This window comes from Prunus persica, chromosome G6 (genome assembly GCF_000346465.2).
Source record: "Prunus persica cultivar Lovell chromosome G6, Prunus_persica_NCBIv2, whole genome shotgun sequence".
Classification (NCBI taxonomy): domain Eukaryota; kingdom Viridiplantae; phylum Streptophyta; class Magnoliopsida; order Rosales; family Rosaceae; genus Prunus; species Prunus persica.
The window spans coordinates 6,292,867-6,310,798 of record NC_034014.1 but is presented as its reverse complement, the minus strand read 5'-3'; the positions used below and the strand labels follow the sequence as shown (position 1 = coordinate 6,310,798).

The 17,932-nt window shown below is 38.9% G+C and overlaps 1 protein-coding gene across 1 annotated transcript; it reads right to left on the bottom strand.

The window, feature by feature from the left end:
- Positions 9,030-11,634, bottom strand: LOC18772726 (mitogen-activated protein kinase 3). The gene is made up of 6 exons (XM_007205325.2): positions 11,203-11,634; positions 10,975-11,104; positions 10,591-10,728; positions 10,137-10,469; positions 9,729-9,912; positions 9,030-9,607 (listed from the first exon to the last, which is right to left on the bottom strand). The coding sequence occupies exons 1-6, from the start codon at positions 11,358-11,360 to the stop codon at positions 9,438-9,440; spliced, it is 1,113 nt and encodes a 370-aa protein (XP_007205387.1). The 5' UTR covers positions 11,361-11,634; the 3' UTR covers positions 9,030-9,437.

Genomic DNA, 17,932 nt, shown 5'->3' with positions numbered 1-17,932 from the left:
ACAAAGTTGGTGCAGTCCTGTAGGTGCCGCACTAACTGTGGTCTAGCTTTCCCTTCGGGCATCATCGGGGGACCCAGCTGCTAGACTTAATGGCAATGAGCACCAACTTCCAAATTTCAAATGGTGGTAGCTGTCACAGGGCCAAAACCCTGTAGATAAATCCACCTACACTAATTTTAGTCCTGTAGATGCCTAAACTTTCAACTAGTTTAGTTTCCAAAAACGAAGGCAACCCTTGAGAAGACCTATTTGAAGGAAACTTGAAGCAAGTGGTCTAACTCAAGTAAGCAAGTTCATGTAATTGCTTTTTAAGGACGAAAATATCGGCCGATACACTTTGGGGTAAGCATATTTCTCCCCTCATACTCTGATAGTTGACAGTTTCATGATTTTTGAAGGTTATTACAAGGAACAATATGCAAATTCAAACCAAAACATATCTCTAATTAAGTCAAATATAAACAAAATTAAACCTTAATTGAATTCCAATCCAAATAAAACCAACAACATTGATGTACACCGATACCAAAAATAATATCAATATATCTCCCAAAATATTCATAAATTGGAGTACCGATACTATTTGCACTGCCGACATTTTCATCCTTAAATTCCTTCCAGATTGAGCACGGGGTACCAATTACCACACGTTAGAAGAAAGATAGATGTTGAATCTTAATATTCTCATATGAAATATGGATGTTGGCCGACAGCATTGCAGTTAGAGCAAGTCCAGCAGTGCTCTTGGACTCGGGCTGGGGGGGGGTTTGGGCGAAAAAACGAAGTCCAGCAGCCAAGACTCAGCCCGGGCGAGCGTGGGGGCCACCAAAACGGGCAGGCCCGAAGGCGATTTCGGCCCGAGCTCGGGCCCAAGGGCGCGGACAAAATTGCTGACGCCATGCTGGCGTCAGCCTTGGAGGTTTTGAATTTTTTTTACCGTTGGCGCCGCACGCGCCAACGGTAAAAAAAATTTCAAATCACCGCTACAGTGCCCACCAACGGGTACTTGACACGTGGCAGCCTCTGGTCGCTCTGATTGGAATTTTTTCTTCAATCCAACGGCAGCCAATTTTTTTGCAATAAAAAATTGAAAAAAAATTGAATTTTTTTAAAAAAAATACACAAAAATTACAGAATTTTTTGTGTATAAATACCAACCAATACTCTTCACTTTTAACACCAAATCCTCATATATTTTCTTCTCCTTCTACTATTGTTCACTTTCTCCTCAAAATTTATTCACTTTCTATTCAATATTTTTTCATTTTGAAGTTGTAATTTTTTTCTAGCATATTATGGGTTCTTCTAATGAAAATGGAGGGGCATGGAGCATGATGGAAGATGTTAGCTTGTGTGAGGCTTGGGTCCAAGTTAGTCATTGTCCCGTAACGGGCAATGAGATTAAATTTTCTCATATGTGAAAAAAAATTCATCAAGCATTTTGTGAAAGGGCAATTGGTTCTACACGTACAGAAATGACATTATCCAGTAGGTGGAAAGTTCTTAATAAAGAGTTGGGAAAATGGAGAAATGCCTTAGCAAAAGCGATTGACAACCATCGAAGCGGAGAAAATCTTAGCAGTGAGGTAAATTATTTGTCATTTTTCTTCTATTAATTTCTATGTCATATTAATTTTTATTTAAATGTTTCATGCAATTTATATATTTTGTTAATATGTCTCTAGTTTTTTTTAATACATGTTGCATTTTTTTTTATTTCTTTAATTTTCATTAGTTTTTTTTTACATGTTGCATTGCCAATATTTTAAAAATTCTCTTGCATTTCCATTTCATTTTTTTATATAGATTATACAAGCACAAATGTGGTTTGGTGCTGCTAGCCAAGGGAAAAAAAGTTTCAACCATACCCATTGTTGGGAGGTGGTGAAGACTTGTAAGAGATTCCAAATTATTCCAACCGGTCCGACGGTAGTCTTGAACGAGACTCCACTTCATGAGACGCCGGCATCGGATTCACCTATGGATTCCCCGATGAGTACCGACTCACCCATTGAAAATAATCCAAGGCCTATTGGGAGGAAGGCGGCGAAGGCGAAGAGAGCAAGTAATTCTAGCAAGAATGCATCTCAATTTTTGGAGGAACTTTCAAAGCACCAAGCCATGAGAATTGAAATGGACTTGAAACAACAAGAGCACGATATGACTATTCAAGTAGAATATGCAAAAGAAAGGGAGTATGTACGCAAAGAAAGGGAGTATGTACGCGAACAAAACATTGAAAAAAGATCGGGAAACCATGGCCATGGATACAAGCCATATGTCCCCTGAAACAAAACAATTTTGGAAGCTAGAACGAAGGGATGTTATGAGACGAAGACTTTTTCGTGACGATGGACCTAGCAACACGGATTGGTTAAATGATGGAAACCATTAAAATAGTTTGTTTGCCTTTCATGTCTTAGTTTACTTGCCTTTGATTTCATTGTATTTTTTGTTTTCTTTAATTCATGTACCTTTGATTTCATTGTATTTTTTGTTTTGTTTAATTCATGTACCTTTCATTTCATTGTATTTTTTGTTTTGTTTAATTCATGTATTTTATTTTATTATTAGTTGTATTGCTTTTCTTTTAGTCAATAAAGAAAATATTCAACAAAAATCCTTTTTATTCAAAACATTCCATACATAAAAAACAAACCACAACCAAAGCATAAAAAATAAACAACCCACAACCAAAGCATAAAACATAAACAACCCACTCACAACAAAAAATAAACAACATACAACATAAGCATAATAAAATTAAAACAACTTCTTCACTTCACTTCATTCACCTTCATTTCCTTCATTGCCTTTCACCGCCCATAAATGCTCCATCAAGTCAACTTGACGGTGTTCATGAATGTACGACGATTGCATCTCCGTGTAGCGATCAATCATACGGGGCATGAAACTACCGTCTCTAACCAACGGTTCATGCTGCACTGCTTCTCCATTTGGCCCCACTGGTTTTTCATAAATTCGTGTTAGGGCCGTGTCCATGGGATTTGGTTCATACACGTCATCAGCATCGTAATCATATTCATCTTCCACAATCATGTTATGGAGGATGATACAAGTCATTATTATACTCCTGAGCACCTCCTCGTCAAATAGACGTGTCGCGCCCCTGATAATAGCCCACCGAGCTTGAAGGATACCAAAGCACCTCTCACCATCTTTTCTGTACCCCTCTTGATAGCGAGCAAAAAAATTTTGCATATGGGATCGGGGATGTGGAATTGTTTTCACAAATGTTGTCCACCTCGGGTATATGCCATCAGCTAGATAATACCCGGTCTGGTAGATGGTATTGTTAATTTCATATGTGATATTTGGGGCTTCACCTCTCAAAACATCATTGAACACCGGGGATTGACCTAGGACATTCAAATCGTTTTGAGATCCGGCAACTCCGAAGAAGGCGTGCCAAACCCATGTATCAAAACCAGCAACTGCTTCCAGGATGATACTTTTCTGCCCTTTTCTATTTTCGTAGTCCCCTTGCCAAGCAGTTGGACAATTTTTCCACTGCCAGTGCATGCAGTCAATGCTACCAATCATGCCAGGGAATCCTCGAGACTCAGCTTTTTGGAGAAGCCTTTGCAGGTCCCTGGGCGTAGGTCTGCGGAGGTAGTCTCTGGTGTACAGAGTTTCCACTGCATCACAAAATCGCACCAAACTCTCCAAAACAGTGAACTTCCCCATCCGAGCAATCTCATCCACCTGATCAGCAGATGACCCATACCCCAACATTCGTATCACAGTTGTGAACTTCTGCTCTGGAAGAAGTCCCAAATTTCCAGCACAATTTCTCTTTTGAACAAAATATTCATCATAATTGCAAATATCATGCATGATTTTTTTTGAACAAAAGGGGTTGCATTCTATATCTCCCTCGAAAATGAACATCAGAGTACGGAGATTGTGGGATAAAATAATCTTCCATAAGATTCTTACCCCGGGAATGTCTATGTCTGTCCACATTTGGGCGATGGCCTTCTCTTGAACCACGGCGAGCCTGCTTTTCTTCCTCTAGCAAAGCAACTGCTATGCCAAGTTGCTCATCTAGTTCTCTCTGCGCCCTTTTGCTTGCAACTCGTCTACGCATTCTTTCTCTAGTTTCTCGCTCTTGCCTCTCCAAAACCTCTTCCATGTCTGCCATTGAGAATGGAGAATGAAATCTAAAATTTGAGAAATAGAAATGTAGAGAAGAACCAGTGTGGGAGGTATGAGCTGAACCTCTGATTTTATAGAAAAATGTACACAGATAGATATGACACGCGGCGCAATCTTAGAGGGTGAAAATTTTATCTGAAATTTGAAATTCAAATGAAATTTCAAAATTCAAATTTATCTGAAATTTGAATTTTGAAATGTATCTGAAATTTGACATTTTGAATTTATCTGAAATTTGAATTTTGAAATGTATCTGAAATTTAAAACCGAAAATCTTATCCGATATGAATAGTATTGACACGTAGGAACCCAAAAATATTATCCGAAAATATTATCCAAATTATTTGTTTAAGTAAACAAAGTTGTGAAAAAAACAAAAAAATGAATAGTATTTGCCATGGCAAGCCCCAACTGCTGGAAACACATTTTGCTGGAGGGGGCTAGGGCAGCCACTATTCACGTGAATAGTGCCTGCCCTAGGGCTAATCTTGCCATGGCAAGAGGCAACTGGTGGAAATGCTCTTAGAGCAACTCCACCCATTTGCCCTTAGCCATGGCAAGGGTGGAGCTAGGGCAGCCACTATTCACGTGAATAGTGGTTGCCCTTGCAAATAGTGATTTGTGTTTCCACCAGTTGCCCTAGCTAAGGGCAATTACTATTCATTTTTTTGTTTTTTCCTCATATTTTTTAATGAAAATAATTAATTTGGGTAATATTTTCAGATAAGATTTTCGGGTTCCTACGTGTCAAGACTATTCATAATCAAATAAAATTTCCGGATAAGATTTTTGGATTCAAATTTCGGATGAATTTCAAAGTTCAAATTTCAGATAAATTTTTGGGTTCAAATTTCAGATAAATTTGGGTTCAAATTTCAGATAAATTTGGGTTCAAATTTCAGATAAATTTGGGTTCAAATTTCAGATGAATTTCAAAATTCAAATTTCATACAAATTAGGGTTCAAATTTCGGATGAATTTCAAATTTCAGATAAGATTTTCATTCAATAAAATTAAGCCACGTGGCATGTCTATTTTGCCAAAATTTTCTATAAAACCAGAGTCTCAGCTCATACCTCTCACACCAAATCTTTCTATATTTTCATTTCTCAGAGTTTAGAATTCATACTTCATTCATTCTGAATGGAAGAATTTAGGAGATGCTTGGAGAGGCAAGAGAGAGAAACCGTATAGCAGATGAAGTCAATGAGTTGCAGAGACAAGTCGATGAGCAAGTTCTCATAGCAGTGGCTTTGCAAGAAGAAGAGAACCAAGGTCGCCGCCATGGTTCACAAGTCGGCCGCCGCCGGAATGTGGAAAGACATAGGCATTCTCGGGGTAAGAATCTTTTGGAAGATTATTTTATCCCAACTTCTTTGTACTCTGATGTTGATTTTCGAAGGCGATTTAGAATGCAACCTCATTTGTTCAATAAAGTCATGCATGATATTTGCAATTATGATGCATACTTTGTTCAAAAGTGTGATGCTGCTGGGGTTTTGGGGCTTCTTCCGGAGCAAAAACTTATAGCTGTTATACGAATGTTGGCGTATGTAGCATCTGCTGATCAGGTGGATGAGATTGCCCGGATGGGGAAGTCCACTACGTTGGAGGCTTTGGTAAGATTTTGTCAAGCAGTTGAAACTCTGTATACTAGGGACTACGTGCGTATACCTACTCCCAGGGACCTCCAACGCTTCTACAAAAAGCCGAAGCTCGAGGATTTCCAGGAATGATTGGTAGCATCGACTGCATGCACTGGCAATGGAAGAATTGCCCAACTGCCTGGCAAGGTGATTACGGAAATAGAAAAGGCCAAAAAAGTATCATCCTTGAAGCCGTTGCTGGCTTCGACACATGGGTTTGGCATGCCTTCTTTGGAGTTGCAGGATCCCAAAATGATCTCAACGTGCTGGGTCAATCCCCGGTCTTTAACGATGTATTGAGAGGCCAGGGCCCCAATATCACCTATCAAGTCAATAATACAGTGTACCAGACGGGGTATTATCTAGCTGACGGCATCTACCCGAGGTGGACCACTTTTGTCAAATCTATTCCGAATCCCCGATCCCAGAAGCAAAAATTATTTGCTACCTATCAAGAGGGATACAGGAAAGATATCGAAAGGTGTTTTGGTATCCTTCAAGCTCGGTGGTTGATTATTCGAGGTGCGGCCCGTATGTTTAATGAGGAGATCCTCAGAAGCATTATGATGACTTGCATCATCCTCCATAATATGATTGTGGAGGATGAGTATGATTATGATGCTTTAGAGGTGTATGAACCGGATCCAATGAACACGGCTTTGACCGGGATTTTGGGGCTTCTTCCGGAGAAGCATTTGAGCCGAAACCGTTGGTGAGGGATGGTCATTTGATGACCCGAATGATAGATCGATATACAGAGATGCAATCTTCGTATATTCATGAAATGCGTCAAGTTCACTTGATGGAGCATCTATGGGCGGTGAAAGGCAATGAAGAAGAATGATGGAGCATAGATGCTTTGGTTATGTTTTATTTAGTTATGGTTTGGTTGTGTTGTATTTTTATTTATTATGCTTTGGTTATGGTTTGGTTGTGTTGTATTTTTATTTATTATGCTTTGGTTGTGGTTTGTTATTATTATTGTGCCTTGTTTGTAGTTTATTTTTATTTTTATTTTGTTTTGTTTGAAGTATGGAATATGTTGAATAAAAAGGTAATTTATTGAATACTTTGTTTATTAAATAACGAAATCTAATACAAGTCATTACGAATTACTACTACTAAAATTTAATGGTTGAATTACAACAACTTTAAAAGAAAACATGAAAAATACAAATACATAAAAAGTAGGCTAACAAATTTAATGGTTTCCATCATTTAACCAATCCGTGTTGCTAGGCCCATCATCCCGGAAAAGTCTTCTTCTCATAACATCCCTTCGTTCTAGCTTCCAAAATTGTTTTGTTTCAGGGGACATATGACTTGTATCCATGGTCATGGTTTCCCGATCCGTCATGTCTATATCTTTTTTGCGCAAATACTCCCTTTCTCGTGCATACTCAGCTTGAAGGGTCAACTCGTTATCTTGGCGTTTTTGCTCCATTTCAATTCTTAGGCCATTTTGCCTTGCAATTTCCTCCAAAAACTTTGAATTATGATTGCTTGAATTACCCACTTTCTTTGCCTTCGCGGCCTTTCCGCCAATGGGCCTCGGCTCCTTTTCCATGGGTGAGTCTTGACTCATAGGAGAATCAAGAGGTGAATCCGGTGCCATTGAATCACGGAGTGGCGTCTCGTTTAATACAACGTCGGGACCCGTTGGAATAATTATGAAGCGTTTGCAATATTTGACCACCTCCCAACATTCATGATGGGTGAAATTTTTTTTGCCACCCCCGGTTGCACCGAACCACATTTGTGCTTGTATAATCTATTTAACAAAAAAATGGAAATGCAATAAATATTTAAAATATATTGGATATGCAAGTAACCAAAAAAATAATAATGAAAATGCAATTAACCTTACAAATAAATTAGAAGTGCAAGAAAATTAAGAAACAAGTGGAAATGCAAGAAATATTAACAACATATTGAAAATGCAAGAAATATGAACAAAATATTTAAATTGCAAGAAATATTAACAAAATATTGATAATGCAAGAAATATTAACAAAATATTTAAAATGCAAGAAATATTAACAAAATATTGAAAATGCAAGCAATATTAACAAAATATATATATTAGGAGATTAAACTTAATAAAACAAAAATTATAAAATACTTACCTCGTTAGTACGATTTTCCCCGATTTTCCCCGCAGCTCTCCATTTTCCCAACTCTTTATTCAGGATTTTCCACCTACTGGATAATGCCATCTCCGTACGAGTAGACCCCGGAATTTTTTCACAAAATTCGGCATGAATTTTTTTCCACATATGAAAAAATTTCATCTCATTGCCGGACACGGGACAATGACAAATTTGGAGCCAAGCCTCACACAAGGAAACATCTTCCATGGTGCTCCAAGCCCCTCCGGTTTCGATAGAAGAAGCCATAAAAATATGAAATCAAAATGCTAGATGAAAAAGAAGAAAATGTTGAGTAAAAAGAGTGAATAATAGTAGAAGTATAATGAAATGTAAGAGTATTGGTGTTGAAAGTGAAGGGTATTTATAGGTATTTATAGAAAAAAAAAATATCAGAATTTTTTAGAATTTTTTAAAAAAATTTACGATTTTTTTTCATATTTTTATTGCCCAAAAAAGCCTCAGCCGTTGGATTAATTTGGAGAAGCAGATCGGAAGGCTGGGGAGGCGACACGTGGCAGCATACCGCGCTCGCTGACGTCAGCAACACGCGAGTTGGACCTGGGGCTGGTCTCGCCTTCGGGCTGGCCCGAGTTGGTGGGTCCCACACCACCCCCGGGCCTGGGCTGTACGCTGGAGTGACTTTTTTTTTTTTTTCCTGCCCTCGCCTCGGGCTGGGCTCCCTTGCTGGAGCTGCTCTTATAACTCAAATGCTGGAAATGGAATTACAGTGACAAAACAAGCAAATAAGCCGGCGAGGAGGACTCCGATGTGAAACGAGTTTTAATTTACTCATTGCTCAACCGTATTATATTAATACCAAAGAGAATATCTTACATCAAAGAAAAACATCTTAAAAATATCTTATATAGAACTCATTGATCCACTCCCAATCTGCCAAATAATCCACGGATACGGGGATTAAGAACATGAGGGAAAATTTGTGATCCTAAATAATCTTCCCCTGAGAATCAAGTCACGCATAAATTGGTCCATCAAACAAAAGGCGGATGAAATAAGAACATCAGCTTCACAGCTTATGAATGAAGATCCCAAATTAGTCTCACAAGGAGTGAATAAAGATATTTATTGAATCTCAGTTAGGTTCCTCAATACAAGCTTGCTATACATGGCACAAGTTTGGTACAGCAAAAAAATAAAACAAAAAAACAAAAAAATCAAGATACAAACAAGATAAATAGAATACAAGTTCGATCACCGAAAAAGAAAAATGAGGAACCGACCTCAAAAATTAATATAGAGGTCTAGTAAAATTGATGGGCGGTCATCATGGAAAAAATCAGCAAACCCACCTAAGTAATGATGTGGACGATCCTTGTGCTCGTGATGATTGCAATATTTTGGTAACAATAACCTTTCCTAACCTTTTTATCAAAGAGCTCTGAAAATGCAAATCTTTCTACTTCATAGATATAGAAACCGAGTAGTAATGCTGCTTTTCAAATCAAGCATACTCTGGGTTGAGTGCTATAGCCTCTCTGTAAATCATATCTTTCATTTGCTCTTCTCCCAAGGGTTGTTGCTCAAAATCAAAGGAGAAAGGCTCATTGCAGATTGGTTCATCAGCTACGTCATGTAGTCTTTCCAGGTAAGGATGAGCCAATGCTTCTTCAACTGTGGAAGCAGAAGTTACACAATTAAAATTCATAATTGGGACCTCAATGCGTCAACATTCTATACATATGGCCGGTAAAAACAGCACCAAAAGAAGAATGGCGTGGGAGTAGAAAATTACCAGTTATCCTTTTAGTAGGATCAAATGTCAACATTCTATCAATGAGATCAATGGCCAGCGGATTAACGTGTGGGAAAAGCCTCGCCAATGGCTGACGAGGATGCGGGGGGAGCTGCCGTATATATCTTCTAGCATCCTCATTCCGTACAAACCCAAGATCAGACTCAGTTGGTGTCCCAAGAAGCTGTAACAAAAAATAAAAAACATGTGTAAGTATTCAAGTGACACGGAGGAAAACAGAATGGTAGAACAGCAACTACTAAAGATACTTAGCTAAATTCAATGCAGTAGCCACTTTAATTTAAACAGAAAACCATATTCCAGATGCAGAATAAGTATGTCAAGTGATATTTCATTTCTTCTAAAGTGTGATTCTTAAATACCAAAGTCAAAATCAGGTCATCTTACCTCTGTCAATAGGCGCATCTGATGCACATGATCTTTGCCTGGAAACAAAGGCTTCCTATTCATAAGCTCCATAAAGATGCAGCCTACGGACCACACATCTATTGCAGCAGTGTAATCTGAAGAGTTCAACAGAAGCTCAGGTGCCCTGTACCATCTGGTAACAACATACTCTGTCAATAACTCATTCTCTGCAGTGGGACGAGCGAGGCCAAAATCACATATCTTAAGATCGCAATTGGCATTCAACAAGAGGTTGCTGGGCTTCATGTCTCTATGAATAACATTTGCCGAATGTATATATTTCAGTCCTCGGAGAATCTGATACAAAAAGTACTGCAAAGCATACCAACATACGCCAATCAGTCCTCAAATGATAAAAACCATTTATTTACACAAAAACTACCAACCAATGGAGCTTGGCTGTAGAAATCAAAAGGCAAAGACTATAAAGTACCTGACAATGCTCCTCAGATAAACCTTGATTCGAGCGAATAATTTGATGGAGGTCAGTATCCATGAGTTCCGTGGCAATGTATACGTCCGAAAATTCTCTCCTCAAAGGTGGAGGAATGACATCCCTGATAGCTACGACCTGTTTGACAATCATCAAATTCTACTTTTAGCAAACCCTTCAACTTTCCATCTCTAACAGTAAACTCTTATAAAATTCTTCAATCTTTCCCAAAAGCTTCTACTTCAGCCAATTAACTAAATATAGTAATACCCCCTTTCTGAGTACATGAATAGTAAGAATCTAAAGACGTCAACTTTGTCATAAATACAAACAATTAGAACTGAATTTAAACAACTGGTAATTAATACAAGCACTTAATCTCACATTTTCATGATCCAAATGACGAAGCAGCTTAATCTCCCGGAGCGTGCGCTTGGCGTCCATGTGATTGTCGAAGGCGTTGGCGATTTTCTTCATCGCCACCATCTCCTTCGTCTCCGAGTTCAAAACCGAGCTACAAAATCCCAAACAAAACTCCAATAATCAAAAACCAAAACTCAAAATAAGGAAGAAGGAGAAAAGAAAGAATCGATTCTGAGAAAAACGACGTACCAAACGATGCCATACGCGCCGCGACCGATCGGCATGATCGGAGGCCGGTACTTGTTGGTGATCTCGAAGAGGTTGCCGAAGATGTTGTACTGAATGTACTGGCCGCCGTGCGACGGAACCGCCGGGAAATCGCCACTGCTGGGAGGGACGTCGGCCATGTCAATACACTGTGCGAGTCCGTGACCTGAATTTCTCTCTCTACTAGTCTTCAGCTTCTCTCTCTAGAAGTTGCTGCTGTTTGTGTTGTGGTGTTGACGAAGATGGAGAAGAATAAGACAAGCGCTTTTAAAAGCTGAGAGGAGGAGGAAGAAGGGCGTTGGGCGTTGGTGTTGGGAAAGCGCGCCAGTGAGAAATTGCGAGGACGCGTTTGGGAGAGGATCAGAGGGCCAGGATTGCAGCCGCCTCTGATGAACGGCTACGATTCGTTCAAAGTTTTCAACGGCCATCATTCTGCTTTTTTTTATTTTCTTGTATGACTGCTCTGGAATTTTTTTTGAGTATTTTATGGGACAGTGATTGCGTGTGAGCAGTGGCAGTGAGATGTGCTGAAGCACTTCCTTCGTGGATTGCTGTGGACCGTTGACTATGTTTTGAACATGATTTTGTGCTTTCACAAGTGAAAATACCTAGAAAACAAGAAATAGGATCTAAACTTCCAAAAAAATAAGGTTGTCTAATGGTCTAGGATTAAGAGTTTGAAATATGGTCCTATGTTCATACTTTTTTAACGAGATTTTGTACATATATGTAAACGGATGATGATATGAATTTTCAGTAACATTAGAAGGAAGCAAATCTTTCACTTATTCTAGTCCAAACTTCTATTTGTAGTAAATATCATACTGATACGGCGTACTCAACTTTTAAATTAATAACTATCATATATGAGATTTGAACTCAAGATCTCCTCAAGCAAAGGAAAAAACATCATACTAATAATGCTCATTGTGTCAGTAAATTTTTTTATCAACAATAGCGTGATTCAAACTTCTAATTTCTTTTAACAATGGAAATTAAAATATCACTAGATTAACAGCAAGTGGTGAGTGAAGTATGTTAAATTGACAACAATTGAGTCATGACTAATAAGAACCATCTCATCTTTATCACGAGAAACACTTACGTGAACTGTTTTTGCAAAGTTGAAATTATGTCCCACATATTCTTATCGAGCAATGACTACCTCTACACATATAGTACGATTGCTAATTTAAATAAATGATGTCTGATTTTTAGACTAACAAATATAAGAAAATAATAGATGTTTGAGAAATTTGATCAAAATAAATTGCACGACATGAAATTTCCAGGATGAGATGAGAATGTCATGGCCAAGTCAAGACCTAAATATTGTTGAATTGTAAATGTGAAAAATTAATGGAAGGATAAACGAAGCACTCGTCGTTTTTATTATGAAAGGACACAGGATAAGAGTTTTATTGTAATGAGCCCACCTGTAACAAGGACAAGATTCGAAAGATGAGGTGGAGTGCTCCATTATTGGTGTTATTTTAGTTGCGTGTCTCATCATCATCCTTCACCGCTTTGCGATATTATAAGAACACGTTTTTCAGCCAAGAGTCCCTGGAATTTATATAAAAGACTGACTGCTGGGTTTGGTTCGGAAAACTTTCTGGCAAAATGGGTTTGACACAATAGCTACAAAAGAAAGACCATGAGGAAATTACCTATCCATATTCCCGTGTCACATTGGTCACAAACCAATGTGTTTCCTTTTACCTAAAGGCAAACAGATTTGGTCAAAGTAAATAGGCTTCTTTTATATTATCTATCTGGTTTAAACCCTAATGATGTGTACTAAAATACAATAAGATATATCATAAGAATGCATGTGATGGTTGCAAATCCACTTCAGAATTAAAAATGGTCTACTTCATTTGTGCATAATTCAAAAAACAATAATCACCTAAAGTGGAAATGAAATTTATACTTCATTTGTAACACCACATCAACATGTCAGATGATATTATCGTCACACACAATAATCATTTAGAATGAAAAAGAAATCTCTCGTCCTTAAACACAACATATATAATCATGTTGTGGGTAAAGGGTGTTGATCGGTTTTACATTTATCCAAATTCCATGTGTTTGACCAAAAAAGTAAATTTTCAAACACGTGTAGCATTCTCCATTTCACATGAAAATGAAGATGGGAAATAGGTTTTTAGACTAGATTATGAATTTTACGTGAGCACATCTGGTCTCAGAAAGTCAAAAAGCAAACCCAGCGTAGATTATGGGGAAAGTTGACCTTTGACACTATGCAAAAGTGGATGGGCTATTTTTCTGAAATGGATCCTACCACGAGTTTTACATTAATCAACTACATTGAGTGGCTTACACACATAAATGGACATTGATAGTTGAAAATGAGTTTTACATTGATCAACTACCGTGAGTGGCTTGCACACATACGTGGACATTCATAATTCAAAATTATAAGGAACATTTTGTAGCCAGAAAATAAAGGGAATATCAATATGAGTCATAAAAAATCATATTTGATGACGTTGACGTTCAAAATTGATATCAACTTAGATAGATATGAAGTGGTAGATGATGTGTGAAGGTAAGGGCCTTTAACATGTGTATATGCCTTCGAGAGACAAGGCACGAGACTACCTTTGGTGGGTTAAGTGGAAGCTGAGGACTTTCAGCAGGCTAATGACTAGTGGAGGCCGTCGGCAAGTTATTGCCTTCGGTATCTAGTGACGTTCATCATAAGTAAAGTAAGTAAATATGTATGGAGAAGACAAGGTATACGTGGTTCATCCAAATGATGGGTTAGGTCCACGGAAAATGATGTTCTCATTATAATAATGTTTATTTACATTTGTACCAGGGGCTAGACCCAAAGATAAAAGGAAGAATGAAGAAGGCCCAAGGCCTAAGGTCCAAAGCCCAAAAGTTCAAAGTTCAAGGCTCAAGGGTGAAGACCCTTTTCTAAGTGGAAAGTAGTCTTCCTTTCTAGGTGAAGGAGAGTCTCCACCTCTGTAAGGGCTTTTTCGTTCCGGCAACTACAGATGGACCTGGGCTACTGTAAAGAGCAAATGGGTGGAGTTGCCCTTGTGTCTGAGTTCAAGAATTAGGCCCCAAGAGTGCTTCGAAAAGTTCGTGAAGCCTTAGGAAACACTTTGGCTTCCTTCAACAACAAAACCAACAGTTGCTTATAGATAAATATTTAGGCTTGGCTTGAGAAGCTTGCGGCATGGGAGCTGAGCATTCATGAGTTTAGCATTAGAGAGAGAATGCTTGGGTTTCCTATGAGAAACATAGGCTCAAAGCAAGGGGAGAGGGAATTTTGAGAGGATTTGTTGAGGGAAGAGAGGAAAAAATGAAGGAAGAAGAATGGGTGGCTTTAGCAAATTTCTAGCAACTTGACGAAAGCTTCGTCAGGCTCTTGAGTGTTTTGCCAGAAGAGAAAAGGGGAAGCAATGGAAGAACATAGCTCAAAATTGAAAGGTTCCAGTAGTGAGAGGGGATGTTTGCTCTCTGTGGATGTGGTCATGGGAAAGAGAGGAATAAATGAAGGAAGAAGAATGGGTAGCTTTAGCAAATTTCAGGCACCTTGACTAAAGCTTGTCAGGCTCTTGAGTGTTTTGCCATAAAAGAAAAGGGGGAGCAATGGAAGAACATGGCTCGAAATTGAAAGGTTCTAGTAGTGAGAGAGAATGTTTGCTCTCTCTAGATGTGGTTATGGGAGAGAGAGGAAGAAGATGGAAGAACAGAGCACGAAATTGAATCTTCCAGCAATGAGTAAGGATGTTGCTCGCTCTAGAAAAGTTATTTTGCTGGGTAGAAGGTGACTCTTTTTATAGGCATTGGAAGCCCCGAATTTTATCAAGTTTTCTCCTCTATTTTTCTTCACTTTCTTCCATTCAATCCTCTTTGGTGAAATCTCCCCAACCCTAGCACATAGAAGCATAGCTTTTTGGGTTTCCAAGACTTTCCTGTGGTTGGATTCCTCTATCTGGGTAAGGCACATCTTGCTTTTCCTTTCTTGTTTTCCCACCAGAGCTTGTAGAGGAAAGAATAGGTAAGAGTGCTGGTCAAAAGGTGATTTACTTCCAGCAACCTATGCATATGGGTTTGCCTTAGTTTTGACAAGGTGCTGGATATTTTGATTGATGTAGAATATTTCCAAGTGTTGTGGGCTATGACTATTGGATATTTTCTAAGATGTTTAGGTCTTTTCTTAAGGTGATGTGCTAATGGTTTTCTCTCTCACGCTTACCCATATGTTTGGGCTCAAGGAATAGGCTTGAGTTTTAGTGCTCCCAAGCAGCCCAAAACTTCCACTCCTTGAACTATTAATAGGCCTCGTGAATACTCGTAACTATCCATACCACAACCCGCTCAGCAAGCCCAAGGCATTTACGTGGCTTGGGCCCGCTTAAAGCTAGTAGCGTGGCTTGTTGCAAAAATAAGAATTTTTCGCTTTGCGTGGCGTGTTATTTGGCGTGCTTGTGCTCGAGCTTTGCAGTTTTGTAAGAGCTATAGCTGGGCCAAAATGGCGCTTAACGGAATAATGAGCATAGGTTCATAGAACCAGTACATTTTACGGGCTTGTTATGACCTTTTTGCATGGCATGTTAATATTTACTTAGCGTGGCACGTGTGCAAGCGCATATGACGAACTCTTACGTATCCAAGTGGGGTTTCTTCCCAAGTTAGGTGTCCTACTGGGCTAGAAATATATTTGGGCCTTAACAACCTCTTATAGTCTTTCAATGTGGGACTCTCAACAATGCCCCTAGTTATGACTTATGGTAAGGCTTCTTTAGCTAAGGTGACGACCTCTCAAAGCACAGCACGTGGATGATATTGCTTAGCTAGTTGCTCTATTAGTCACGGTACCAATAGATGACATGTTTACTAATCTGCAATCAAGTGAGGAGGAATTGAATTAAGGAAGAGTTGGATTAAGGAGAGTTAGAATCCTAATTTCCATTGAAATTGTTTACTAAACTACATGGAATCGGGGTAGCAGTGGTACTGATTCATATAATTGTTTTACTAAATTACCATGAATCGAAATTGAAATCAGTTTGATTACTAAAATGCCCTTGTTATTGAGTTAAAGTATATGATAAATTTGTAATTTTAAAATTTATGTGAGGATATAATGAGTAAAAAAGACGGGTTAGTTCCCCAGGAAATAGAATACCACCTCCTATCTAAGAGTCCAATTCCTCCAAAAATAGAAGTTGAATTCCTAATTTTATATGGAATTTTCATTCCTCCATGTGAAATAAACACAGTGTTGATGCCCAAAAAATCCAAGGCTAAGCCCAAATATATTCTCGGCCCAGTGCGACACCTTATTAAGAAAAGATCCGGTTCGGAGCACCTGAAATTCGTCATGCACGCTTGAACGAGCCACGACCATATGCCATGCCAAATAAATATGCAATCCATCACACTAAGAATTAAAATGAGCCTATAAAAGGCACTGGCTTTACAAGCCCATGCTAATTATTCCGTTAAGCATCATGTCTCTTTTCAAGAATAATAAAATTCAAGCACGCCAATCGACATGCCATATCAAGCAGGAAATCATTATTTCACACCTAGCCATGCTACAAGCTTAAGTGGGCCCAAGCCACACAAATGTCCGGGCTTACTGAGTGGGTTGTGGTATGAATGGTAACGAGCTTTCATGAGGCCCATTAATGAGCCGAGAAATAGAAGTTTTGGGCTGCTTGAGAGCCCCAAAACTCAAGCCCATTTCTTGAGCTCAAATATGTGGGTAAGCATAAAAGAAAGAAAAAAACCCAATACTATAGAGAAAAAAGCCCAATACTTTAGGAAAAATTAGCAAATCATCTCAATAAAATAGCCCATCATTTAAGAAAATTAGCTCATTCCCTTAATGAGCTAACCTATCACTTTAGCAAAAGCCCAAGCAACCAAGAAAATATCTATAGTCTCCAGCACTTAGCTGGAAACGCGAACCACGATGAAAGTCAAAGTGTTATGTTGGTGAGCTGCTGAGGCGCTCCAGCACATGGGCATAGCAAACTTCAAAGATCCAGAGGATAATAGCGCGCACAGGTTGCTAGGAGGAGGGGCACTCTCCAAACCAATGCCCTTACCAATTTCTTTCTCTTACCAACTCCTACCATTGAAGAGGGAAGGAAATAAGGTGAGGAGGTAGTAAAAAATAGGAGTTCAATGTTGAAGCAGCTGCGGGAAGGCTTTAGAGCTCCCAAAAACCTTGTCTTGGTATGTTTGGACAGAGGAAGATTGCATAAAAGAGGATGAATCGAAAGGAAAGCAGAAAAATGAAAGGGAAAACTTGGCAAAATTGGAGATAAACCATTAGAGTTTCTTGGGATGGAGGAGCTTCCAGCGGCTATAAAAAGGGTCATCTCCTACCCATCAAGGGACACTTTCAGAGAGCAAGCTTCATCTCTCACCCCTGAAATCTCTGCAATTTCAAGCCACATTCCTCCATATCTTTCCATTTTCTCTTCTGGTAAATCGTTCCACAGCTTGACAGAGTTTTCGTCAAGCTACCAGAAACTACTCAACACACCCATTATACCCCTATCTCCCTCTCTCTTCAACAAACCTTCTTAGAATCTCTTCCCCCTTTCCATAGAACCCCTACTTCTCATAGGAACTCACAACCCTCTCTCTCTCTTTAATGTTAAACTCATGATTGCTTTGCTTTCATGCCACAAGCTTTTCATGCAAAGCTAAG